This window comes from Naegleria lovaniensis, assembly GCF_003324165.1.
Source record: "Naegleria lovaniensis strain ATCC 30569 chromosome Unknown tig049, whole genome shotgun sequence".
NCBI classification, from domain to species: Eukaryota; Heterolobosea; class Eutetramitea; order Acrasida; family Naegleriidae; genus Naegleria; species Naegleria lovaniensis.
In genome coordinates, this window is record NW_025407871.1 from 185464 (window position 1) to 210363 (window position 24900).

General features: G+C 37.1%; 10 protein-coding genes across 10 annotated transcripts; 2 read left to right on the plus strand and 8 right to left on the minus strand.

Moving 5' to 3' along the window:
• Positions 1 to 108: 108 nt before the first annotated feature.
• C9374_011652 (uncharacterized protein) lies at positions 109 to 2069 on the minus strand (the record flags this gene model as incomplete). Its single annotated transcript, XM_044687331.1, has 2 exons — positions 109 to 659; positions 836 to 2069. The coding sequence occupies 2 exons, from the start codon at positions 2067 to 2069 to the stop codon at positions 109 to 111; spliced, it is 1785 nt and encodes a 594-aa protein (XP_044543161.1).
• Positions 2070 to 2514: 445 nt separating this feature from the next.
• C9374_011653 (uncharacterized protein) lies at positions 2515 to 4539 on the minus strand (the record flags this gene model as incomplete). Its single annotated transcript, XM_044687332.1, has 1 exon — positions 2515 to 4539. The coding sequence occupies one exon, from the start codon at positions 4537 to 4539 to the stop codon at positions 2515 to 2517; it is 2025 nt and encodes a 674-aa protein (XP_044543162.1).
• Positions 4540 to 4851: 312 nt separating this feature from the next.
• Positions 4852 to 6051, minus strand: C9374_011654 (uncharacterized protein; the record flags this gene model as incomplete). Its single annotated transcript, XM_044687333.1, has 1 exon — positions 4852 to 6051. One exon carries the CDS (start codon positions 6049 to 6051, stop codon positions 4852 to 4854), a length of 1200 nt encoding a protein of 399 aa, XP_044543163.1.
• A 363-nt stretch (positions 6052 to 6414) lies between these two features.
• Positions 6415 to 7203, minus strand: C9374_011655 (uncharacterized protein; the record flags this gene model as incomplete). Its single annotated transcript, XM_044687334.1, has 1 exon — positions 6415 to 7203. The coding sequence occupies one exon, from the start codon at positions 7201 to 7203 to the stop codon at positions 6415 to 6417; it is 789 nt and encodes a 262-aa protein (XP_044543164.1).
• A 667-nt stretch (positions 7204 to 7870) lies between these two features.
• Positions 7871 to 8206, plus strand: C9374_011656 (uncharacterized protein; the record flags this gene model as incomplete). The annotated part of the gene is made up of 1 exon (XM_044687335.1): positions 7871 to 8206. The coding sequence occupies one exon, from the start codon at positions 7871 to 7873 to the stop codon at positions 8204 to 8206; it is 336 nt and encodes a 111-aa protein (XP_044543165.1).
• Positions 8207 to 9224: 1018 nt separating this feature from the next.
• On the minus strand, positions 9225 to 9851 carry C9374_011657 (uncharacterized protein; the record flags this gene model as incomplete). Its single annotated transcript, XM_044687336.1, has 1 exon — positions 9225 to 9851. The coding sequence occupies one exon, from the start codon at positions 9849 to 9851 to the stop codon at positions 9225 to 9227; it is 627 nt and encodes a 208-aa protein (XP_044543166.1).
• Positions 9852 to 9965: 114 nt separating this feature from the next.
• Positions 9966 to 14065, minus strand: C9374_011658 (uncharacterized protein; the record flags this gene model as incomplete). The annotated part of the gene is made up of 3 exons (XM_044687337.1): positions 9966 to 12133; positions 12181 to 13493; positions 13581 to 14065. 3 exons carry the CDS (start codon positions 14063 to 14065, stop codon positions 9966 to 9968), a joined length of 3966 nt encoding a protein of 1321 aa, XP_044543167.1.
• Positions 14066 to 14636: 571 nt separating this feature from the next.
• On the plus strand, positions 14637 to 20448 carry C9374_011659 (uncharacterized protein; the record flags this gene model as incomplete). Its single annotated transcript, XM_044687339.1, has 4 exons — positions 14637 to 15835; positions 15957 to 19290; positions 19468 to 20001; positions 20074 to 20448. 4 exons carry the CDS (start codon positions 14637 to 14639, stop codon positions 20446 to 20448), a joined length of 5442 nt encoding a protein of 1813 aa, XP_044543168.1.
• A 143-nt stretch (positions 20449 to 20591) lies between these two features.
• C9374_011660 (uncharacterized protein) lies at positions 20592 to 21542 on the minus strand (the record flags this gene model as incomplete). Its single annotated transcript, XM_044687340.1, has 2 exons — positions 20592 to 21157; positions 21293 to 21542. The coding sequence occupies 2 exons, from the start codon at positions 21540 to 21542 to the stop codon at positions 20592 to 20594; spliced, it is 816 nt and encodes a 271-aa protein (XP_044543169.1).
• A 90-nt stretch (positions 21543 to 21632) lies between these two features.
• C9374_011661 (uncharacterized protein) lies at positions 21633 to 24689 on the minus strand (the record flags this gene model as incomplete). Its single annotated transcript, XM_044687341.1, has 1 exon — positions 21633 to 24689. One exon carries the CDS (start codon positions 24687 to 24689, stop codon positions 21633 to 21635), a length of 3057 nt encoding a protein of 1018 aa, XP_044543170.1.
• Positions 24690 to 24900: the final 211 nt, after the last annotated feature.

The following is a 24900-nucleotide window of genomic DNA, read 5'->3' on the forward strand; positions in this document are numbered from 1 at the left end:
AACATCAAACGCAATAAACAAAACTCTTGCAACTTTCGCCACTTTTGGAGAACAAGTTTCAAAGAATTTAATGTAAAAGATTCCACGTTTATTACTACACTGTTATTATTAAGTAATAACTGTTGGCTCGTTTCTTCCAGTAAATTCATTTAACTTGCTGACAGTAAGGGCTACATGAGCAAGTGGCTTCACTTCGTCCAATGGGTTTCCATCCAAATGGTCGGCACTGTACTTCTCCATGTACACTCTGATAGTAGCTCCTGCACTTCCAGTTCCAGATAATCTGAAAACAATTCTACTTTGATCGACCAATTTGAAAATCATTCCTTGCTTTCCTGTAAAACTATGATCGATTGGGTCCTTGTAGGAAAACTCTTCACATGATGCAATATTGAGAGTTTGGAACAATTTCTTGGCTTCCTCAGATAATTGATTATTTTGGAATGGAACAATATAAGTGTCTCTCATGTGAGACATCATTTTGTTGGCTCCATCAGCGCTCACTTCTTCATAGTCATATCTGGTGTAGTAACTTCTACCGTACTTCTTCCAATGATTTTTCACAATGTCGGCCACAGAAACTTTTCTATTTTGAGAAACAGCTTGTTCATTTTCAAAAGCTAAAATTGAAAGCCAGCTCAATACAGCCCACATTCCATCTGAAATGTTTTCAATAAGCAACACATTTCATTAAAACGTGAATGGAATCCAACATGTTTTATCACAACCCATTGATCATATTGAATCAAACAAGTAAAGACATGAACCATTCGATCATTCATCAACACGCATGATAAATCATGAACCATTCATCAACACACATGATAAAACATACCTTTTTCTCTAATATGATCACTTCCTGTTCCAAATGATTCTTCTCCACAAATAGATAATTTTCCAGCATCAAATAAATTACCAAAATATTTCCATCCAGTTGGAACTTCATACATGGAAACACCCAATTCTTTGGCAACTCGATCCAGAGCAGTACTTGTTGGCATGGATCGAGCCAATCCAGCAATTCCCTTCTTTTGGAAATATGGAATACATTTCTGAGCATAATCTGCAATGATCGCGACTGAATCTGAAGGTGTCACAAAGAAATGTTTTCCCAAGACCATGTTACGATCTCCATCTCCATCGGAAGCAGCTCCAAAGTCAATATTACTCTTCTCATCTTTTAATACTCTCTTGACTAATTGTTCAGCATAGGTAAGGTTTGGATCTGGATGGCCACCTCCGAAATCTTCACTTGGAACGTAATTCATGAGAGCATTGTGTAAATCTGCTCCCAATTTCTCATGTAAAATTCGTTTGGCATATGATCCTGTCACACCATGCATGGCATCAAATAATAAATTAAATTCACCATATTGTTTTCCGATTAACTTTCTAATTTTTTCCATGTCAAATATTGAGCTTAACAATTCATAGTAATCATTCACAGAATCAACAACACTGACACGGAAATGTTCATCAGAAAATACAAAATCCACAGATCCCTTTCCATTCTCTGCTTGAGACAAATCAATCTGTGGAAATTCATCACAAGTAAAGTATTCGGAAATGGTTGTCGATTGTTCATAAATTCGATCAGTGATCTTCTCTGGTGCTGGACCTCCATTGACACCATTGTACTTGATGCCCCAATCATTATTAGGACCTCCAGGATTGTGTGAAGCAGTCAAAATCAATCCTCCCAATTCTGCCTTTCTCTTTCGGATGAGACATGACACAGCTGGAGTTGACATGATACCATTCTGTCCAATCACTGCATGGATTTTAATTCCGAGACGGACAGCATTCGAATACAAGATTCTGAGAATGGTTTGAATGGCTGTCTTGTTGTAATAACGACCATCTCCTCCAATGACCATTTGTAAATAATCGGTAGTCGCATTCGATGGAAGAGAATCCTTTGCGAGAATGATATTGAGTACAGCTTGAGTGAAATTCTCGAGAAAGTGAGGGGTGTTCTCGACAAGCTTAACCTTCACTCGGAGGCCAGAAGTACCCATCTTTTGTCCCGGAATGGGTTGGGTTGGTTGAGATTTAACTGTGAGAGGCATTGGCGTTGATGATGTGATCAGATGAGTGTGTGATGATGATCAATAATATTATATATATGATACAATCAAGTGAAATTCAATGGCGCTGATACTACTGTTGTATCTGGATGTTTGTACAATCGTAAATTGATGTTGTTGTATGCAGGAGGTGAAGATCGAAACAGTGAAATGATCGGCAAGCTGTGAATTTGTTTCGGATCGACTTTTTTTTGGTTTCTTTTCAGGAATTTGTGGCTTAATCCTCATTTGGTCCTCGAATTTGATGAGTGTAAATGTCATGTGCGTGGTTGTAAAAATTCAACATTATGTCCTTTGGTAAGTCACCTTCTTTGAGGCTTCTTCAAGATTCGGTGTTAAGCCATGTTAACAATTAGCCCAATTCATGATGTATCAGACCCTGGTAAATTGTTGGCAAACGAATATGATGCTGAAATGTGTACATTTCTTACTCGTCGTCACTTGCAATTCCTGTAAATTCATGATAGGCATTCTTGAGAGAGACATTTCCTGCATGAGCATTATGAACTTTCTGAATTAAGGAATGAGAAGGGGATGGAATGGAACAAACTTTGTTTTTGTGAGATGAGTGTGTATGTGACGACGATGAAGTATTTGAATGGGTTCCCTTTCTTTTGGCATGGTTGTTGCTGGTAGTATGAGCATGTGGATGTTGTGAAGGAAATTTTTGGATTTCACCCACACTTCCATAATTCTTTCGTGAGTGAGTTGTGCTGCTTGTGGCCGCTGATGGAGAATCACTGGCTGATGTTTCTCCTTCCATGTCTTTTTCAGTGCCATTGTCATCGTCGTATTTGTTGTAATCGTGATGGTGAGGTCGTTGTGGATCGTGTGGATGTTGAAAATCGACTTCCTCTGTGCTTTCATCCCAATGCGAATAATAGTTTTGAGCTTTTTCTGACATGTAGGAGATGAGTTTTTGTGAAGTCTTCTTGAGTGTAGGTGTTTTTGTGTTTTTTCCAGTAGTGATGACGTCTTGAAATTTTGCGTCATCGTTGCTGTGATGAGTGTGAACTGTGGTGGCGGAATGAAGCATGGATAAAGTTCCCATCTTGTATAGGGCATAATTCAAGACTAATAATGGAATAATTTCACCCAATGAGTAGTAACAGAGAATGGTTTGCCATTTGGTTTCAAGCCATGACAAAAACATTTGTGCAATTAATAATCCTGCTCTTCCTAGTAAAACAATAAAATCTGTCAAGGTCACCACCGATACATAGATAATAGTATAGAGTGAAACAATATTTCTAGATGAACTAGCTCGATAATTTTTCAAATGTCTCCTAAACAAGGTAATTCCTAATATTATGACAAGTAGAGCACAAATGATAAATAAAACAGTCGGCACGGAAACTGCCACAATTTCTATAGCACTGTATGGGGATGGATTGGTGTAGTCATTATTGTCAGATCCTCTTGGATCGTCTCCAGAAAATTGAAATAATAAAAGTGAATCATTCACCAACATGGTCATGTACATGATAAAATTCACAACAAAGAATAACGTCTTGAGAAATGAACTCGCTGTTAAATAATTCAAAATAGTTCTGATTGTTTTCTTTCGAATAACTTCACTATTTTGTTGATGATATTCTGAAGAATGTTCAGATTCCAATAACCCTGTTGCTTCTTCTTGATTGGTTTCCGAAATTTCAGAAAGAAGGGGCTGTTTTCGAATGGACAAAATGGTCATTTCAGTCCAAAAGAAAACTAACATGAGCATGAGTGATGAGTAGACATATCCAGGAAATGAGCTAACCAAAATTAAGAGCTCTCTATATTCCGAAAAATCTGGCAATGAAGCTTGCACTGCTAATTGTGTACATCGAACCAATGACAAGATCACTATGAGTGCAAACATTAATCTCTTATCAGAAAATGTGCTTTCTGGTTTTTTAAAGGATGAAGATGATGAAATGTGAATTGTTGTTGAGGAATCATTATTATGATGTCCACCACTACTGGTCATTCGTGATCCAATTTCTTCCTCTCCACTACTAGTATCATGTTGGTGATCTTTCAAAGAATTATCTAAACGCTCATTTTCATCAATCTTTTCCAAATTGGATTCCAATACAGCATGATTAGACTCTAAATTTGAAATGTGTTTGACTGGTTCATCAACTGTCCTTGTATTATTTTCTTTCAGATTCCTCTCGTCCCACTTAGTAAACTTAGAGGATTTCTTATTCGTCGTTGTAGGATGATCATCATTTTCTTCAAATTGTTGCTCATGATTGTGTTGGTGATGATGATTGGATGATGATGATGAATTTCCCGTATAACGAACTCGTCCAAATCGCTGAGAGATGAATTTTGAAAATTTCCTTCGTTGTTGAAATTCCACGTAAATAATTCGTAAAAGCAGCGCAAGGCTTGTAATTCCAATCAATCCGTAAATTCCTGATAAGGTGGAATAAACAATTACATTGGGTATCGGAATGGTCATGTTGTGTGTGGTTGTGTGGTTCAGAATTTTCAAATGATCTATAGATCTATTGAGATGATGTTGATGATTGTTATATTTTGTTGTGAGCTATATATTATGATCGAGTTCCAATGAATGGCATTATATTTCAAGTATAGTATTGAAGAAAATGAACAATTGTTCAAAAAGAGTGGAAATTAAACTTCAGAGAGTTGATCTTCTTGGTCGTGATGCTTCTGCGGATCAATTTTTTTTGGCTGCCGTTCAAACAGAAACGGAGTTTACAACAACGAATGGAAACATACTCTTATGATTTAATATTAACACTTAAAGCTACTGTGCTCCTCTGGAAAGGGCTTGATGAATCGCCAAATATAATCTTAGCATGTTCACTTCTTCAAAAACTCTTTCTTGAATGGGATCCGGTACACAAGATGGTGCATCTACCAATCGACTCCTTTCTTGCTGATTGGAATTCTCCACTGAACAAGTACTCATGTCCATCCCTGCTGTAACCATCTGATATCCATATGCAAGTATGGGTTCTGGTTGTACGGTTTGGCTGTGGCCACTAACGGTTGTATCGTGTCCTTGCCCAACGAGATTTCCAGTCGAGTTTTCCTGTATCCATCGAAGACACGCATCTTTCCATGCAAAATCCATGTCCGTTTCCTTATTGGGGAGCAGTCTCGTATTAGGAGGAAGAACACAGTTCCCTGTGGATGCAGATGGATCACATTGTATACCACGATTTGCACTTTTAACGTTTTGCATCATGTTCATATTTGGCAATTCGTTGGTAATGGACCTGTGGCTTGAAACAGTCCTGTCATCCATATCCTCTCGTGTATTCTGAGGTAAGAATGTTTGATTTTGTAATGTAGATAATTGCATCTGCTGTAGCTCTTCGACCAACGAAGAAGAATCTAGGATCAAGGATGATTGCGTTGGAAGTTGTATTTGAGAAGATAGTTCCTCAAATCTTGGATTATCTTCACCATGCCCATTAGTTGTTTTGAAGTGTTTCTTTGGTCGTTCTGATTCCATGTGAATGGCCTTGGTGGTGGACGGAAGAGATGCTTGGTCCTCCTCTTTTCCTTTCGAAACCACTGATTGGATCAAGTGTGGTTGTTGTGGATGTAGTGGTTGTGGATTCTGTGGCGCCACTGGACATGACTGGTGTTCATCCAATGATTGTTTTCGTTTCTTTTGCGTTTTTGGAAGTTCTAACGACAAATCACTGGTGCGAAACTTTTGTTGGAATTGTTTACAAATCTTCATGGTTTGGGAATGCTCTTCTTGTTGAGGACGTGAATTGGAGCATGTTGTTGTGTTTTCAAAACGTAACAATTGAACACCTGGACCTGAATGGAGATCTAATTCGAAATAATTTTGTTTGAATGCATGAGTGTTAATTTCCTGTCGAAGTTTTTTAGGTTGTTTCAAGTGCATGCTGGAGAGCGGTGAGGATTGCCGGAGATTTCCTGGTGTGGATGAATCAACAGCAGATTCTGTCTTGTTGTTGTTTATCATGATCGAGGTGTTTCAAATTTTTTTAAAGATTGATCGTTTTCGAACAGAAATTGCTTTTTTGCTGAATTTGTGAAAAAATGAACCCATGAGAGAAAAGAGTAATGGTCCATATATGGACGAAAGATTCGAATATATTAATCATGTATTGTACTTGAGTAAGTTGAAGAAGTGTTTAATTGTTCTGTTTTTGATGAGTCGCTCAAAAAGAAACTGTTGTTAAGGGATGATGTTTTTTGATATTTCCTTATGGAGAAGTTCAACGAGCTATGGGGATCCACGCCTTGATGAATTTCCTTTTCAAGCTTAAACCTCATCAATTCTTGTTTAAGCCTTCTTGATCATTCTTATGAGCTTGTTGTTCTGCTAATTCCTTTTGAATGGTTCCTCATGGATGGAGCATAGATACATTAAAAAATTCATCATCCACTGATCGAAGGCTGAGTTCGGTACGTGGCTTGGTTTCGGGTTTGAGATAAGAATCATGTTTTTCATTGCACTCGTTTGAGGATGATCAATGGAATCATTAGTGGAAGGTTGGTTCATCCATGAGAAATTTGCCATGAAGGGCGGTGGTGAGAGGATTGGTTTTGTCTTGGAATCCCTGCAACTGCTTACATGATCAATAACGATCATGGTGTTTTGAATGTGCTCGTCCACTGTTAGGGTTGTTGTTGTACAACGAGATGAATCTGCAGAAACAGTTGGAAAAGAATGTTCATGATGAGAAGAGAGCAGGTTGCTGTTTGGAAAACTCGTCTTGCTCAAGCGTTTGGACTTTTTCATGGGATTGGAAGATGGAGTAATATTCGAAGGTACTCTTGCTCCTGCACCGATCATTGCAACTCCATCATCTTCTGAACCTTCAAGGCTCTTTCTCTTTTTGGGATTATTGATGGATAGATCCGATGCTCTCAAACGTTGTTGATACAATAGAAAAGAAGGTTTTGGTTGATTCTCGTTACATGAAGGAACTCGTTCTCTCAGAACTGTCATTGAGTTTGATTGGACATTCATCTCACAATAATTTTGTTTGAAGGCTTGTGTATTCAAGTGTCTGGGAAGTCTCTTCCGAAACGGAAGTTGAGCTGTGATACCATTCGTCTCATCCTTGGAGAGAAGGGCTTCGGGACGTTCATAGGTGTGGCTATTCATTGGTGTGCCTTTTTCATCAAATTGGAAATGTTCAAATAGATCTAAAAACCAAGTTCTTCAAGAGATCACTAAAATCTCTCTTTAAAAGGATCTAAGAACAAATCAAGGCCTGGATCATTATTTTGGATTCTAGCTCGCGAAGTTCATCCTTGGTTCTTTCAATTGATTTTTTGAAAATGTCATTTCAATTCTTTGAGAGACAGTGAATCACTAGATGACAATAATTCTTCCACAACAGTGGTAAATTTTTGGAAATTAAAAATTCAAAACTTAGTCAACCAACCTTTTTTAATGTTCCCTTTTACTACCGAATTTTATTGTGAGTCTACAATGATTAAAACTGTGCATGCTCATTGTAGATTCACAATTTTGTCGTTTTCCATAACAAAGATGTATTATACGACAACCGCAACATTCACTGTAGTTGGTGATCGTCGACATCCAATTCAAGATATCTTACATTTTCAGTCCAGACTCCAAGGTTATCTTAATCAATTTTCCTTAATTGGAGAATTGAGTAAACAATGGTTCTCAGGAAATGTCTCTCATTCCCATTGTCACATTTTCAAAAAAGAACATTTCCATTTTCATTTCAATTTCGAAAGAGATATAAAAACAATTCGATGACACAACACTACTCTTAATCATCCAAAAAACAAAAAACACAATGAAATTCACACTGTGTATTCTTGTAGCTCTCGTGGTACTCTGTATCGCTTCCTTAGCAAATGCTCAATACGGTAATGCTTATAATGGTGCCTATGGGTATCAAGGAGGATTAGGTTCCAATTATGGAGTGGCTGGTGGAAATTACAACTCGTATGCAAGAAATACACAAATGTACAGCAATCAGGTTGCAGCTGTGAATTATCAACCCTATGCTGCATATGCCAGTGCCTATCGAGGACCTTATTACTATGGACAAAATTATGGTAATTACTATTCCATGCCATTCTGGGGATATGGTGGTTATCCATATTATGGAGGTTATCGATGGTATTAAATACATCATACTTGGACGAGTTGGTGTGAGGTACAGTGAAATTTAAAGTTAATCGAGATTTTGTGCGATAGAAGGACATTTCATTCTTGTAAAGTTGAATGACGTAATGAGAATTATCTAGTGATTGAATTGTTTATGTTTGTGAAACCTACATTAAGGAGTGAAGGACCAAGATAATAAACTCTTCGTGAAATTTCGTGAATATAGGCTCTCATGATTCGGCGACCCATGATAAGCACGACTTAAACGCCTCAATGACATCGGCCGATTATTATTTCTCCCCACATGTCGGCTTATCGGTCGAAGGGACAAGACAAAGAAAAATCCAGTTCGCAATTCTAAAAGACTTGTGGATCATTCATCAAAAAACCAACGTTTTATTACTACGCTCCATCCCCTTGCTCGCAAAAACCAATCTTCTATTATTCTCTCTTCAACCATGAGGGATGGAAAGATGGTGCCCAATCGACTTGCAAGCACACATCCTTATTTTCGCCAGGACGAGCCAAATGCACTCGTTCAAATTCCAAGGTAGCAGCAGAGGGACGAGCGTCTTGATACTTTTTGCCTTGTTGTCCTTCCTGGGCCTTAAGATTAATATAAGAGCCGACGCTCAAGAGAGCAGTACCAACAATCCAAGTTTGTGGCTTGTAGACTGAAATTAAAACCCATTAATATCCGATACGCTCCAGTCATTAGATAAGAGGAAGCACTTACAGAAATATTGGAAGCAGGTCTTGTATTGGGACATGATGAGGGTAAAACGATCACACAATGATTTATTTTTTTTAATTAAGGTGGGAGCTGTAAAATGTACAAAAAAGGCAATGTCTGTGGTGTGGTTTTGTTTTTGTGAAAACCATGGACTGTATGTATATATATATATTTTGTATTCAATGTACATCTTTTAGTTTGAAATGTCTCAGAGCTCTCGAACATATTACCATAGTCTCATTTAACATGCATTAACAGTGTTGTCACAACTTCCTACTGTCAGTAACTAAAACAGTCACGACGTTTATTCTTGCTTCTTCTCCTGATTCGATGATTGTTGTTGAGGAGCCACACTCCAAATCATCTTAATCAAAGCACATAATTCATTACTCTCATCTCTACACTCAGCCACGACTCGAAACGAAGGTCTCTCTCTGTACATTTCCATTTGACTCAACTCCAAAGGAACCACATCTCGACACGTTCCACGAATCACTCCACGCGATTTCTTATAATATTCTGCACAAATTTCCACTGGAATGGCTCGCAACTTTCTCGGAGCGATTTGATTGGTCACTTGCAAACCACAAACCAAATCTCCCAAATTGACCAATGCAGCTGCATGGATGGAATTGAAAGGATTTTTCATGGAGGCTTTTTCAGTGATACGGACCACTGTTTCGTGTTCATCCATGCGTTCAATGATGGGACGAATATTATCGGTATAGGGAGCCATAAATCCGATCAATCGGCTCATGTAGTAATCGGCGAGGAAGGTTCGTCCAATGAATGGTAATGCATGAATGGTTTCATAGATTTTGAGAGGTCTTGCTTTCGAGACTCGTAGAACTGGAATAATGTAAAGGAAGGCGAAAACACTCAGCACAAGAACAAGTAGGATGAGAAATACGAACAGGAGAGTTTGGAGCATTTTTTTTTGTAAACTTGGCGTCAAGCGAGGAGAATTACATATTTTCCTAGGTGATCACATCCTTTGTGTCATTTGTGAACTCGTTCCACTTGTGTCACAATTATCTAAACAACACTAGTTCTTCTTTTTTGGATCTACAATTTCAATAGGTGTCATTTCAGAGGCTTTTTTGCCATCCTTGTTTGTGACAGAGGTATTGGTTAAAGGAGTCAGCACATCGATCAAGAATTGAGTACGATGTGCACCGAACAGTGCTGTTTCTCCGTTCTTGTTGGTGAGATCGAAAATCGTATTTCGTTTCACCTTTTTCAAGTATTGAATCAAATCAGTGGCCAAATATTCCTTATTTTCATGCTGCTTCTTCACTCTAGCCTTTGTGACTTGTGTGTTTGTGCAAAGTAAATGCAAGAGAGTGTTTCCAGTATCCGCGTTTTGGTGGGTGGCCCAAGGAGACAATATTTCTGTTTCAAGATCACTTTTCATAAAGATCTTCTTGGGTCTTCTATTCACAGAGGTTTCTCCGGACACAAAATATGCTGTTAAAAATACAAATCCATGCAAGAAGCATAACTCTAAAAGCGAGGTCTTGTTTTCCGGTATTGGAGTCGGAGGTTGGATAAATAACATTTTGTTTGTCTCAAGTGTTCGATGCACATGTAGAAACCAATTACTACGTTGTTGAACAGTTGTCACAGGGCGCGCTGTTGGTGCTGTTTTGGGTTTCTCACCACACACAGTGAACATCTTGTTAAACAGGTTACACTTCTCTTCCAAAGTGGTTTCATGAGCTATGAAATAATCCTCAAACAAATCAATGCAATTTTGTTCAAACTGCTTTTCATCAAATATTTCGCACTTTTGAATATATCCACACAAAACATGCACAATTTCGTCCAATGTTGGTTTCACAGCATCGCTCTTGTTCGTTATGAACGAGTAACAAAAATCATATTGATGTTTCTGAAGACCTTCCTCAAAATGAGCTCGTTTAAATTGTAGAGAGCATTCTGAGCTAATGAAACCAGCCAATTCCATGTTAAAAGTCTTGCATGCAATATCTAATAAATCGTATCCATTCTTGGTTTTTGCAGTTATCATTTGTTGGAATTCGTCATTGGTGATAAGGCCATTTTTAAAATTTGGAAGCAATTGATACTGCAACAAATCTTTGCGTTCATGCTTGCAGCAAAGCTGAAGAATATTGAGTGGGCCCTGATCAGTATCGTAGTAGGAGTATTTGGCTAGTTTAGGGCAAATTTGAGAATAGTGAGGTTGTCTATACCAGGTATAATGAAGACGAGGAACATTGAATATTTCTTCTAAAAAGAGCATAAATTGATTACCTGGAATACCAGACAATAAAGCAAAATATAAAAAGTCAATAGCGGACACTCCATCTTCAAGAGTGAATACTTTGTCTAAAACACTCTTATCCAGTACTGGAGGTGTTCCAAAAAATAGAGCACCAATAGGAGAATTCTCAAAGCCATCCATCAAATATGTTATTAAACAGGAGAGGGCGTTTGCTTTAACTCCAAGCAAATTTTGATCTTCAAATTCATTGTCTTGAAATTGAAATGGAGCACTCAAGAGTTCATAAATATCTTTGTCTTGGCTAATTATTTTCAGTAATCGAGAGATATAACTCTCAGTGTGACGAGTAGTTGCAACCAATAATTGTACCAAGAATAGCGAAAGATTGTGGGAAAGGTTTCCTTGTTTCATGAGCTCAGAATCCATGCTTTGAATGGCGTCCAATACATTACATCCATCACCTACCATCAACAAAATAATTGCAAGGTTCCCTGAAAGGTCGACTGGTGAATAATAGTGCATTCCAGAACTTGGAATATTCGGTTTGAGGTCCTCAAGCCAATACGTAAGAGCAGTCTTTCCATTCTTATCCTTATGATTCAGCATTGCCTTGTCCATGGCTTGCATTAATTTATGGAGCGTGGATGGTCTAACAAGCTGATGTCCAATCGAATGCATGTAAAATAGCGGTGTTTTGCCAAAGGTATCAACAGCGTTTGCATTGACACCGTAACTAATGAGGGTTTCAATAACAGGTTGGTTTTTCTTCTCGGCAAACATGTGTAACAAATTTTGATCATTGTTGTAGGTGTCGTTGAGAGGTATTCCGTTGGTGTTAAATATCTTGCTCACTTCTTCAATAAAATCAATCGATAATTCTCCTTGTAAAGTGCACAGTGATTGAAGAGGAGTGTGTCCTTCATTGTTTTTCATAATTAAATATTCTTTAGGTATTACTTTAAATAAATCTAGCGCAAAGTTAAAGCAAATCTCAGTTTTCAATTTGACAACTTACAGGACGAAGGTATCAAGTGGCAGAAATTATTGCCTGTCTCTGCAAAAACATAATTCAATTCACAACCACATCTATGTAATCGTTCTACCAGAGAAGTTACGTTACCACTTGGCTCTCTTACTTTCTTTAAATAGGAAGCAAGCACATTCATATTGTGAACAAAACAACCATTTTCATCTTTGGTAACTATTCCTTCACTGTTGCCAAGTGTGATCAAATTTGGAACAAGTTTGCATAAATATGAGACTAAACCTGGAGTATAAGGGTTGCTGATGAGAACTGTGAGCAATGGATTCCATTCCCCTTCAAATAGAAGTGGAAATTTAGCCTGTTCAAATATGGCTTTAGCCATCTTTTCATCGGCAATATTTTTCAAAATCTTGTCAGTTATAACATAAGCTACAGTATCGGCATTAGGGAATGCCACTTTAAATAACTCGTTTTCAATAATAAAGTCAAGCAAATTGTGATTGCACAAAATTCCTCGTCGCTCGAAATATTCTTCATAAGGTAAGAGAGCTTTGTAATTACTTGCCAACTGTTTCTTGTACTTGTTCAAAAAGAATTCCAACATTTCTTGTGTATATTGATAAGAGTCTAGAGTAAAGAAATCTATTGCTTCGAATGAAAATTTCTCCTCTTCCACCAGATACTTGATTTCCTTTAGTGTTTCCGTACCATTATCTCCATACTTGATGCTATGTTTGATTCTGAGATGTTGCTGATTACTATTCAAATAACTCAGGACATAGGGAAAAGAAGTACGATCTGACCTTCTGCGATAATATTGATAGCCAAGTGTTATATTTCTCACATTCAGTAAATCCATGGACAGTAAGAAATCGTTGCTGCGAAGTCCTGATACATGCAAGTACAAAGGAGAGAAGGGTCTGTAATTGAATAATTCTATACGTTCAAGCTGTGGGAAGTATTTCAAAAATCGAGTTGGTACTCTTAATTGACGTGACTCAAATATCGGAAAACACATTGATGTGATATTTGGAAAAACTAAAGAAATATATCGAATGGAATCCCCGTATTTTCTTTTCGCGTTTGGGTTGTACCAAGGATATTTGTAACCAATGCTGTCAGTGAATTCATTTCTCTTAACTAAATCAATGGACTCGACATTTGGACAGACATTGTGATATAAATCGTCAAGCCATTGTTGACATACTCCTCGTAACGTTAAATAAAAAGGAAAAGGAGGAATGTACTGCAAAATCATGTGAAAAACAGGCCTGGGCAAATAACAATCAAACTTTGGTAAATAAAAAAATCCTTGTTCCCAATCGAGACGTTTCGATTTTCCACTGTGTAAATGAAAGGTGAAGTTGATTTAAGTGAAGATTTCATTGTGACTCATCCATTCGTTTGAAATGATGAAAAAACCAACTTACCTTCTATTGTCAATGATCGATTTCATTGAACTGTTCACAGATCCATCTCCCTCTGCACCGCCATCATCATCCTCTTCGTCATCCTCCATTTTGTCTTCAAAGTGATTTTCTGCATCGTCATGATCTACCATCATGCCATCACCATTGTTGATACAGCGATCACTTTCATCATCGTCATCTCCGATGGCTTCTCTTATTCTGTCTTCTGTAGATTTAATTTCCAGTGTTTTTGGTATTCCAGCAGTACTTGTTTTCTTCTTTTTCTTTCTTCCTCCCTTCTTTTTGGGTGGGTTCTTTCTCTTCTTAGAGTCGTCTTCAGCAACTTCGGGGTGATTTTGTTCAATTTCTTCCTCCTCTCTGATGTTGTTATTCTCTTGGACCTCTTCCGAATTTGTTGTTGGAATCTCAGTAGAGGTATCTGTTTCTGCTACCGTTGCCTCATCCGCAGCTGGTTCCTCGTAGGTCTTTCTGCGAGTGCGTACCATTTTTTTTGTTTGTTCATTTCTTGCTTGTGGTGGAATTGAATTCTCAATGTGAATTTCAAAAAGAGTAAAGATTTTGTGTTAAGGAAATACCATGGTGGAGTTGTTCGTAATTCAATTCTTTACAAATAAAGATTTTTAATATCAGTAAAAAAATTCGGTCAAAGTAATGGTGTCAGCCCACCATCATTGGATTTCATAATTATTTCTCAAAACATCTCTTACTGACAAGTCAGAAATGATCAATCATCGTTGATTTGAAAAAGCTACCTTTTCAGCAAAGAGATGAACCATAAATTGAACACATGGTACGAAGAAATTGATAGGTTTGAACTCTTATCCAATTTTGTAGTTTTCGTATCTATGATCTCTCTCTCAAACTATCAGATACCTAAAGGTGAAACTCGTTTGACAATAATGTCCTCTGATTGTTGTAGTTCAAGAAAATGAGGCTCTTTCTGGGAATTATTTTTCAGATGCGGTTTGATGAGAGATTCAAAGCATTCATTCAAAACACCTGGATCTGACACCTTCATCCATCTCCTTTTAAAAGAAAACTCAATAACACCAATAGATGTCAACCAACAGATATCTTTCAAACACGACAGAGACACATCCAGAAGCTCCAACCGACAATGTTGTGCTCGCTGATGAGATGCCAAACCCACAGCATGTGGTATTTCCAAATGCCTTGCCAAAACAACCTTCTGTCTACTCTCTTTCTTCAACTTCATCCCATAGCACTATTAATTCTTTGGGGCAAAAGGCACTTGCCAAAATTCAAGATGTAATTTCCTCAACACTGCTCGTATTGATTGATGCGAAAAGCAAACACGGATGGAAGAGTTATTTGATGGTTGTGATCTTGTATATTTATATATGGATTGGTTCTATTGTGATTGGACTTGAAGGTGAATATAATTTTGGACTCTATGGTTCATGGATATGGAGAGCTTTCAATTATTTGGTCACTTTCTCATTCAATGCCATTCCATATGAAGCTGCCATTGCATTATCCTCGTTATGTATTCTCATATCCATTTCAGTATTATGTCTATTTCTCTATACATCAAGAGTTTATCACAAAGCAGATCGTTCTATCAAGACCATTCAATCATTGGTCAAAATATTGGGATTTGTTATTTATTTTGGACATTTGGTCATGACATATTTGATGACTTCATTCATTGATTGCAATTATTCAAGTTCAGTTACTTTTGATGGATTCAGTGAACCTCAAAAAGTTTTGAATCGATTTCCATCTTACATGTGTTTCTCTTCAAGTAATATTGCATTGATTGTTTTGAACTTTTTGGGAATTATTTGTTTAATGTTGAGCAGCATGGTGTGTTGTTTTGTGTTGGGAAATTGTCACATTCGAAATGAGAGACCATTCATTTCAGACAATTCACTCTTCATTGGAAGTGTTTTGGTCATTTCAGAAATTCAAATCACATTGAATGCAATCATTCCAAATTCATTCATGTTTGTGAAGAGTATTCTTCATATTCTTCTCTCATTCACACTTTTTGTCATGCTCTTGTATTTACTTCCATATTATCGAAGATATGAAAATTCATTGATTGGTGCTCTATGTTTGGGAAAGACATTTATTTGTGTGTTTCCATTGATTTCATTTCTTGTCAATTCAAAGAATGAATGGGAAATGGGTTTAGCATTTGCAACATCAGCTTTGGGAATGTTCTTGATTGGATTTTTAATTGGATTTTTCATTGTTGAAATTTATACAAGAGTTCTTTACAAAATGACAAGGTGAGTTGAATCGAATGATTTTTTGAAAAGAACGAAACCCTTATATTCTCATGAATTTCTTTTACATATTTTATGGCAATGGTTGAATATGATACCGGTTGAATGTCATCTCAATACACAGACTCACCATCATGCAAGCAGTGGTTGAATGTGCAGTCTTAATTATTGATGATGGATTCACAGCTGAAGAACGATTTCAAACCATCAAGAACTTGTTTGAGAAGGAAGCGATTGCTCTCTTTAAAGACATGGAAGAGAGAAAACAAATTCGAAATTTGGAATTGTTTCTCAAATTTTGTTTATTATCAGGTAATGAAGGTAATGATGACACTTTTGGATTTTCAGATAAGGATATGGCCATTTGTATGATCAAATCTGTGTCTCAACACAAAAGATTTCAACACAAGAATCTTCTCGTTTCTTCAAGTTTATTGTGTGCTTACTTTTGGGATATGGATCGTCAAGTCACATTCACAAAATCACCAAAATCATATTGCATTTCTTCACTTGAATATTCTCAAACACTTTTGAAAAGAGTGAAGAATGAAAAGATGGGAATTTTATTGAATTTCATGTTGAAAGAAAAGTTGAAACAAATTCAAGATTCCCTTCGAAGAGAGAAAGGTGATTCCAAAGATTTTTCAACAGTTTTGGACATGTCTGAAATGTTGAATCGACTTGAAAAAGATACACTCACCATTGTTCAATGCAGAAAATTGGTTTGGAAAGAATTAATGAATGACACTGTCAATGAAAATAGAGTGTTGGAAATCAATCGAGTGGCATCCTCTCTCATCATGGAATGTGAAGAAACTTTTGAAAATTTGATGAAACTCTTCTCTGAAGAAAAGAGTGTATTGAGATTATATGCAAGATTCAATGAAGAAGTTCTCTTCAACAGTGACAAGGCATCTGAACTCTATCAAGATGCTCAAAGTATTGAAGATGAGGATGCAAGAAAGGGTCACCAGGTCACAAGCAATACTACTGTAAGCACCAGCTTTAGACGTAGTGCTTCCAAAAATCGAGTGTTACCCTCGTCTTGTTACAAAAAGACTTCCACCACACAACAAAACCGAAACTCTGTAAACATTAGAAACTCCTTTTCCAAGGGAAACGTGTTTGCCAATGCAATGATAACTTCCAATCTGAACGGTCTTCATGGAACGTCGAAAGAAATGGTCGAAGACTCATCCAACCTGGATATTTCAGAAGCAGCAGATGCACCAGAGGTAAAAAAGGAAATGATTTACAAGAGTTCAATTGCAACATCCGAGAACCATCTATTGTGGTATTCAGCCATGATCTCCACGAACGTGATTATTGGCGTTCTATTCCTTGTGAAAGTAATTTTGGCATGTATTGCAGTAAGTGCCTCAACAAGTCATCTCGATACCATTCAGTATGCCTGCACCCCTTCTGCTCGCTCACTTACGATCATTTCAAATGTGAGAGTTCATCAAATAGTGTCATCATTGTTTGGAAACAAATTTCCAACATCATTAACCTCTGCTGGATTTTTGAACATGAGTGATTATGACAAAACCTTCTCGCAACGAGTATCTACGGCACTTGAGGATTTTTACAAGCTTCAAAATTTAGCCCTCTCAGGTCTTTTATCAGATCAAATTTATAGAAAGTATTCGACTGACTCCTCTCTTGTGTACTATCCAGAAATTCCTCACAACAATTTATATGGCCAGTATTTAAATCCAAAACCAAGAAATGTGAGCATGTCCACCCTTACACACTCTTTTTTACAATATTCTGAGGTTATGAAAACTTGGAAGGGGCGTGATTTTAATCAGTCACTACTTACTGATTTTGTTTTCATGTACTTGTGGCACAATAGAGACTCATTCTCTCATAATTACGGAGCATTCTGTGACAGTGTTGCCAATGAGGTCTTTGAGAGCGTCACTCGCTTTAGACAAGAGTTCATTTATTATTGCATTGCGTCCTTCATTGTGTCATTTTTACTATGTTTGCTCATGGCTAGTATTCAATTGATATTTACCTTGAAAATACGAAAGGTTGTGAAACTGTTCAAAAAACATTTACCAAAAGAAGCGATTGGTAAAATTTTCCATGACATCAAAGTCAACGAGGGAGAAACAAAAGCCACTAGTAGACTGTGGCAGAATCCAAACCTTAGAAGTATTACCTATATCGTTTTATTTGGAACCCTATTTTTTCTGTGCTCTTCTCTTATATTATATATTGCTCTTGCGGCCACAGATAGTTCAAGCAGTATTATCCAAAATATTCAATACTCGGTGAGAGTTGCTACGTCTGCCCAAATTACAACCTTGCATATTGGTGAGATTTATATATTTGGTATCTTGCCTTATGATCAATATAATATGAATTCAGCATTACTTTTTGATCATGATGGTGTATATGAATATCACGAAGGAATTGATGAATCTACAAAAGATTTAGAGAGATATTGGGATCAGTTGATCTATGGACACGGTAAATTTCCTCCCCTTGTTGGTAAATATCCTGAAATTGACGCTATATTGAAGGGCTTACAATGCCAACAACTTGGAAATTCATCTTCAAATTCAACCAAGTGTGAAAGTTTACACAATATTGTGCACGATTTTCTGTTGAAGGCCATTGAAATTAATGAAATATATGCCTCCAAAGGAAAAGATGTGGTTAAAGTTTTTGACCAATATTTCACCCATCTTTATGAATCATGCCACAAATTATCAAATGCAATGATTAATTTTATTGAAATTTATGTTGTCAGTGTTCAGAAAGGTGACAGTCAAACTTGGACCATTGTTATTGGAATTCTTGGTATAATATTATTGCCAATTGTTACGTATTGGTCCATCCTAAGCGTGTCCAACCATTTTTCAGAAATCCAATGTTTAAGAATGATGTTAAACTATGTCAAAGTTGAAAACATTGACACCAAAGAACCACTCAGAAATTACATTCTCTTCCATCATCTTGAATGGATCAAACATAAAAAGTCATCAAGAAGAGAGGATGATGACAAGGTTAGAAACGTTCTCAATGCAACGGTAGATGGAGCTGTATTGTGCAATCAAGAATTTGTTGTCGATATTTACAATCCATCAGCACAGAGAATGTTTGGAAAGAATATGAATGAAGTTGTTGGACTCCCTCTCTGGAATTTGTTTGGACAAGAAAATAAGGAAAGAATTCAAACCTCTTTGAACCACATGAAAAACAATACAGGAAGTATTGTAAGTGGTGAAACATTGGAAATTGAATGTTCGAGAAAGAATGGAACGAAATTTCCAGCGAAATTGAATATTTCATGGACTACTTTTGATGGAAAACCAGTATTCGTTTGTTTCATCAAGGATATTACCACTGAGAAGAAACAAAATTCACTTCTTGCTGAAGAAAAGAAAACTTCAGAGAATCTTTTGAGAAATATTTTACCTGAATCAGTGGCTAAAAAATTGAAAAATGTAAGTATTTTAGATATTATATTAGTGTTGTGGAAATGTTGAAATAATATTATTCTTTTCCAAATATTAATAATGAAATTCATCACATTATGTCATGGCCATGAATAATAATTTCACATGGAATTAACATTGAATTATACACTCACAAAATTGAACTATACACGACATACAAAATAGGGAGAAACATTTATTGCAGAAAAGCTTCCAGATATTACATGTTTCTTTTCTGACATGGTTGGATTCACAAAACTTTCAAGTTCCATGAATGCACATCAAGTGGTGAAAATGTTGAGTGATATTGTGAATGGATTTGATTCATTGACTGACAAGTATGAATTGGAAAAAATCAAAACGATTGGAGATGCTTATTTCTGTGTTGGAGGATTGCATCAAGCCAGTGATCATGCAGAAAGAGTGTTGAGATTTGCCATGGAAACTTTTCGAGTGGTGAGAAATTACAATCACAAAATGATTTTGGAAATGATTGGTACATCTGTAGGAAATGATTCAAATACTCATGGCTTAATTTCAAGCTCTTCATCGAACAATAATTTAATGTCACCCACCACAACTTCAGCAACTGATCATGTCATTCATCAAGTGGATATTCGAGTTGGACTCAACACAGGAGCTGTAGTGGCAGGAGTGATTGGAACTAAAAAGTTTGCGTATGATTTGTGGGGAGACACCATCAATGTTGCTTCTCGAATGGTGAGTATATTCTCTGAGGTGATTTATTTTAATGTTCAACAATTACATGCACACATATATTTTTGAAATCAGGAATCAACATCATTGCCAGGACGAGTTCAAATTTCTCGTTCCACCTATGAGAGAGTTCATGATTTGGATTTACAATTTGAAGAACGAAAAATTGAAGTGAAAGGAAAAGGAGCCATGCAATCTTACTTGTTGAGTGACAAGGCACACGAACGAGCAGTATTGACCTCTCAAGAAATTGACGAATTGAAGGAAGAAAGAATGGTTGAAGCAGAAACGATGTTTTCCTCAATGAAAAAAGAACCCATTCGTGAATCGGTAGATTATTCAGACGCCGTGATTCACGACCATGCAGCTGTGACAGAAGAAGAGGATGACCAAGTAGTTATGGAACCCTCCAATGCAGATCTTTCTCATTACACAATGAAAAGCAAATAGTAAATTAATTCTAGTTGGTTTACATTAATTATCAAGAGTTTTAAGATGATCCAACAAGTCAACGGCTTTCATCGAGCAAGGTTGTGAAGCAATACAATCACTGACGTCAAAAAAGGATGCTTCATCAACGACTTGATGATCACTCATGCTTGATACTTTTCGGGTTGGAGTGGAAGTCTCTTTCGTAAACACTGAATGACATGATTTGAGCAAAATGCAGAAGATATTGCATAGGAATACGCTTGAAAATGTGGAGGAAGTGTTTTCAAATCTTCAAAATCATCCAAAACATGATCGGTGTGTTTTTCCAACTTCAATTTTCGAATAATTTTCTTCATTTTCATGATATCATTGGGAGAAAGAGAGTCATTACCATGTGTACTTGGAGAATTATCTCCTTGAATCAATTCTCCATTGTCATCCATGACTGGATGCATCAAATTGTTGTAAATGACAGAAACTTTTTTAACACTTCCTCGTTGAGCCAATTGGTTTCCAAATTCTTGCATTTTCATATAATCCTCATAGGCTTGATCATCCTTAAAGTTAATAAATCGATTCATGTCTTGATCATAATCCAATGAAGCACAATTTAACATGTCTTTAAAAAGTGCATTTCTTTCATTGGAATAATAATATTTTGAAGAAATGTCAATATCTTTCCATGCACTCAAACAAGGAGCTGCCGGTGCCATTGACAATTGTTTGGCTGTGTGACATGTCAAAAAATGGAATTTGATCACAAAATCATAGTCATGGTCCAATTATTGTTTTCAAATTAAATTCAACAATTTTCGATCATATAAAGTTTCAAAGAAAAAATTTTTGATCCAACACCACCTACCTGCACATAAACTTTCAAAAATTGTTTTCATTTCATGAGGAAATTTTGTTTCCTTCTTTTTAAATCTTTCCATATCAAATTTATCGACTTGTAATTCGGTGAGTTTTCTGCGACATTTTGTGCATACTGAAAGAAAGACAAATATTTCTTGTTCGTTCCGAGAAAAGATGGATTCATCGAATTTGTACTTGTTGAAGGCTTCTGTGTTGATGTTGTTGCTTGCCGAAGAAGGAAGAGGCGATGCATTCATCTTGGAGAATTTTTTTTAAAGTCTCCAAAAGGAAATTTTCATGCCAAATGCCATCAAAGTGAAAATCCATCTTGTTTGAATTTTTTACTCTCAATTTTTAGAGGGTTTGTAAAAGTGGAACGTAAATCCACTATCACCGTCCTTGATTGGCTTGTCTTCATTGTCAAATTCGTGGAACTTCCATCTCTTGTTGCCTTGATTACAATTTGATGAAGAGGGTGGCTGATAAGAACTCATTGAAAACATTCCTGCTCCAGGAATAGTTGCACTTGCTGGGCTATCATTTTGGAATGCAATTTTCTTTGACTTGGAAGTCTTGGTAGATTTGGTCTTGCTGTTGGGTTGTTCTGTTGTTGCAGTACTAGTAGAGCTTGCTACTTGACAAGATGTTGGTGGAGGCTCCATTGTAAATTGATATTGTTGAGCTGTGGCTGCTATGGAATCCATAGAATGTGCTTTTCTAACACCACCAATAACTCCTCCAATTTTAACAGATTTTTGTTTGGAACTCTTAGTTGAAATGCATGATTGTGTGGGTTGAGAATTGGCTATGGAGCTTAGTGATGTGTGGGATTTTGAAGAAGGTAGAGTTGTTGTTGATGAATTTTCAGAGTTTGTACTGGAAGAAGTGACAACATCTCGATTATTAACTCGAGGAGAAGCCTCATTAGACTTTGGTTCGCTTGATTCTATTTGCAATGAAGGAATTTCCTCTCCAACGTTGAGGCTACTCGAGCTACTACTGGTGGTCAAAGAGGCGTTGCTGTTGGTTTTTCTTTTGTTTGTTGGAAGTTCCTCTGTGACAGATGTTTCCTCAGATTGTGCTGATTTCTGTAATGAAGATAAATCTGCCGTGCTGTTACTGTCCGAATGATTTTTCTTGGTCTTTTTAGTGGAACTAGAATTCTTTCGCTTTTTAGACGATTCTTTTTCTAATTCCTTGTCCAATAAGCCTGAGAGATTGTCGCTACTTCGTGTTGGTGCCATCTTTTTGCTTTTGGTTGATCGCTTCAAGTTTCTCAAAGAGTTGGTACTCACAGATCTCTTCATTTCACCGCTAGAAGATTTGTTGTCATTGTTTACAACGTTCTCACCAAAGGACGATAATGTAGAATCAAGACCTAAATTCAAAGTAGTTCCAGTATTTGCCAGTGAAGATAAGCAATTCATAGATTGTGATCTGCTCATTGGGCTGAACGGTATTGAACTGTATCCAAGGTTTTGATATCCACTGTGCTGACTCGATGTAGATGTGACGCTATTGACACTTGTTGTAGACGTAGATCGTTTCATTCCTGATGCCACACTACTTTGCTGTTGGCTTAGAGTATTGGCCAAGTTTGCTAAATTTCCATAAGCATTCGCAAGCAGCTTTTGATTTTGTTGAAGAGTATTCATCATGGTATTATATAATTCAACAGAGCTTAAATTCAATGGATTTAGGGAATGATTTTCAGCATCTAACTCGATAGAATTGTGTTGAGACATAAAATCGTGGATACTTCGTTGGTTCATAAATAAAGGGCTGGCATCCTCTTTAAAATTCACATCTTCCTCATTGATGTGTAGAACGTCTGCATCCAATGCAGAGGATGTTGATGATCTTGAATGACTGGATGAGGTTCCTCGTGCCGAAAGGGGCTTTTGGTTTCCACTCCGTTGTTGCTGTTGATAGGAAAGCATTGAAATTGGAATAACAGAACTGTTTGATAAAGAAGGCATTGTCTTGCTTCGTGGGATCGATGAGCCGCCAGTGGTTTTTTTGGTCTGCCGTTCTTGTTGCTGTTGCTGCATCAATTCCTGAACTACTTGCAATGATCGCATTTGAGATCCAATCATGGAGGCTACCACTTGTTGCTGTTGAACTAATTGTCTTGAAAGTGCCAAATTTTGTTGTTGCAGTTGAAAGGCTGCCGCTGCTGTCGAAGGCGGTGATGTTGACAATGCTGATGGAATACTGGGCATTGAATTTGATGAAGGATTTGCTGATCTCAGTAAAGCCTGTTGCAACTCGAGAGCGTTGGCATTATTTAATGCTCCATTCAGCATCATCTCTTCAATGAGAGCCATATTATAAGCATTTGCTGTGTTAAATGCTGAAGCTGACGTTGGAGGTAATGCAGTCGTTGAAGAATTGTGTAAATTTTGTGTACTATTGGTTCTTCTCATGGATGTGGAGGTGGTGACTGAATCATTATTGTTGAATGAATTTCTCAGAGATGTTGAAGCTGAGTTCGGATTGATTTCAGGGCTACTATTGTTGTGCAGTTGTTGAAGCTGTTGTAGTTGCTGTTGAAATATGGAACTCGCATTTCTTGTCGTTTGATTATTGCTGCTAGCATTGTTCAGTAAATCGTCGTTGAATGCATTCTCGTCATCAAGAAGAGCCTCTACATCGTCAGCAACACCGCTTCCCATCACCACTCTACCGTTACCAAGAATGTCATCATCTTCTTCTGAGCCAGTTCCTAAAAGAGTACCATACGGAGAAGGTGATGATAAATTGGATGGGAAATTATTGTTGATGATATTGTTTGAATTGATATTGTGATAGGAGGTTTGTTGTTGTTGATTTGGAGGGGATGTATTATTGTTTGTTGTTGCGTTTGGATTTGAGCTATTGCAATTAATATTAAAGTTACCCATACTCATCATCATGTAACTGAGACCAGGAGGGGTGAGCGAGAGATGAGAAGAGCCCGACAGATAGCCTGAATCACTTGTGGTTTGATTGGCTTCTTCATCATCAATGAATGAGAAGGATTGAAAAGGCTCTGATGATGCTGAAATGGGAGAGGTGGAATTATTATTATGATGTCGGTTGCTGTTGATGTTGTTATTATAAAGCCTTGACGATGACGAGTTGTTATTATTATTGAAAGGATTCATGTATGGTTGCTGTTGTTGTTGAAGATGCGATGGAAAAGGCAGTCCAAATAACGAGCTACTAGTATTGTTGAAGAGTGGTGTAGAAGCCGGTGAGGATTCAATACTGCTGCCCGTTAAGCCTTCATTCATTAATTCTTGTTCATCCATCATTATGATAGAATCAAAATTATTTCTTGTAGTAATGGTAGGTTTTTGGAATGTGTTGGTTGTTGCTGGTGTTGTGGATGGTGAATTATCGCCAGATGATGTACCAAACATATATGGTGAGGAGGTGTTAGAGGACCGTGTTGTTCGTTGTTGGTTCATCATCGCGCTCAATAATTAATAATTTAATAAAAATCAATGCTCTTGGGTGATGAGTACTACTCAAATTCTCGGAATGCTGGTTGTTGTTGTTGATGTTATGGAAAATAACAAGGACGATGAATGGATTGAACGAATTAACAGTTGCGTATGGTAGTTATTTGTT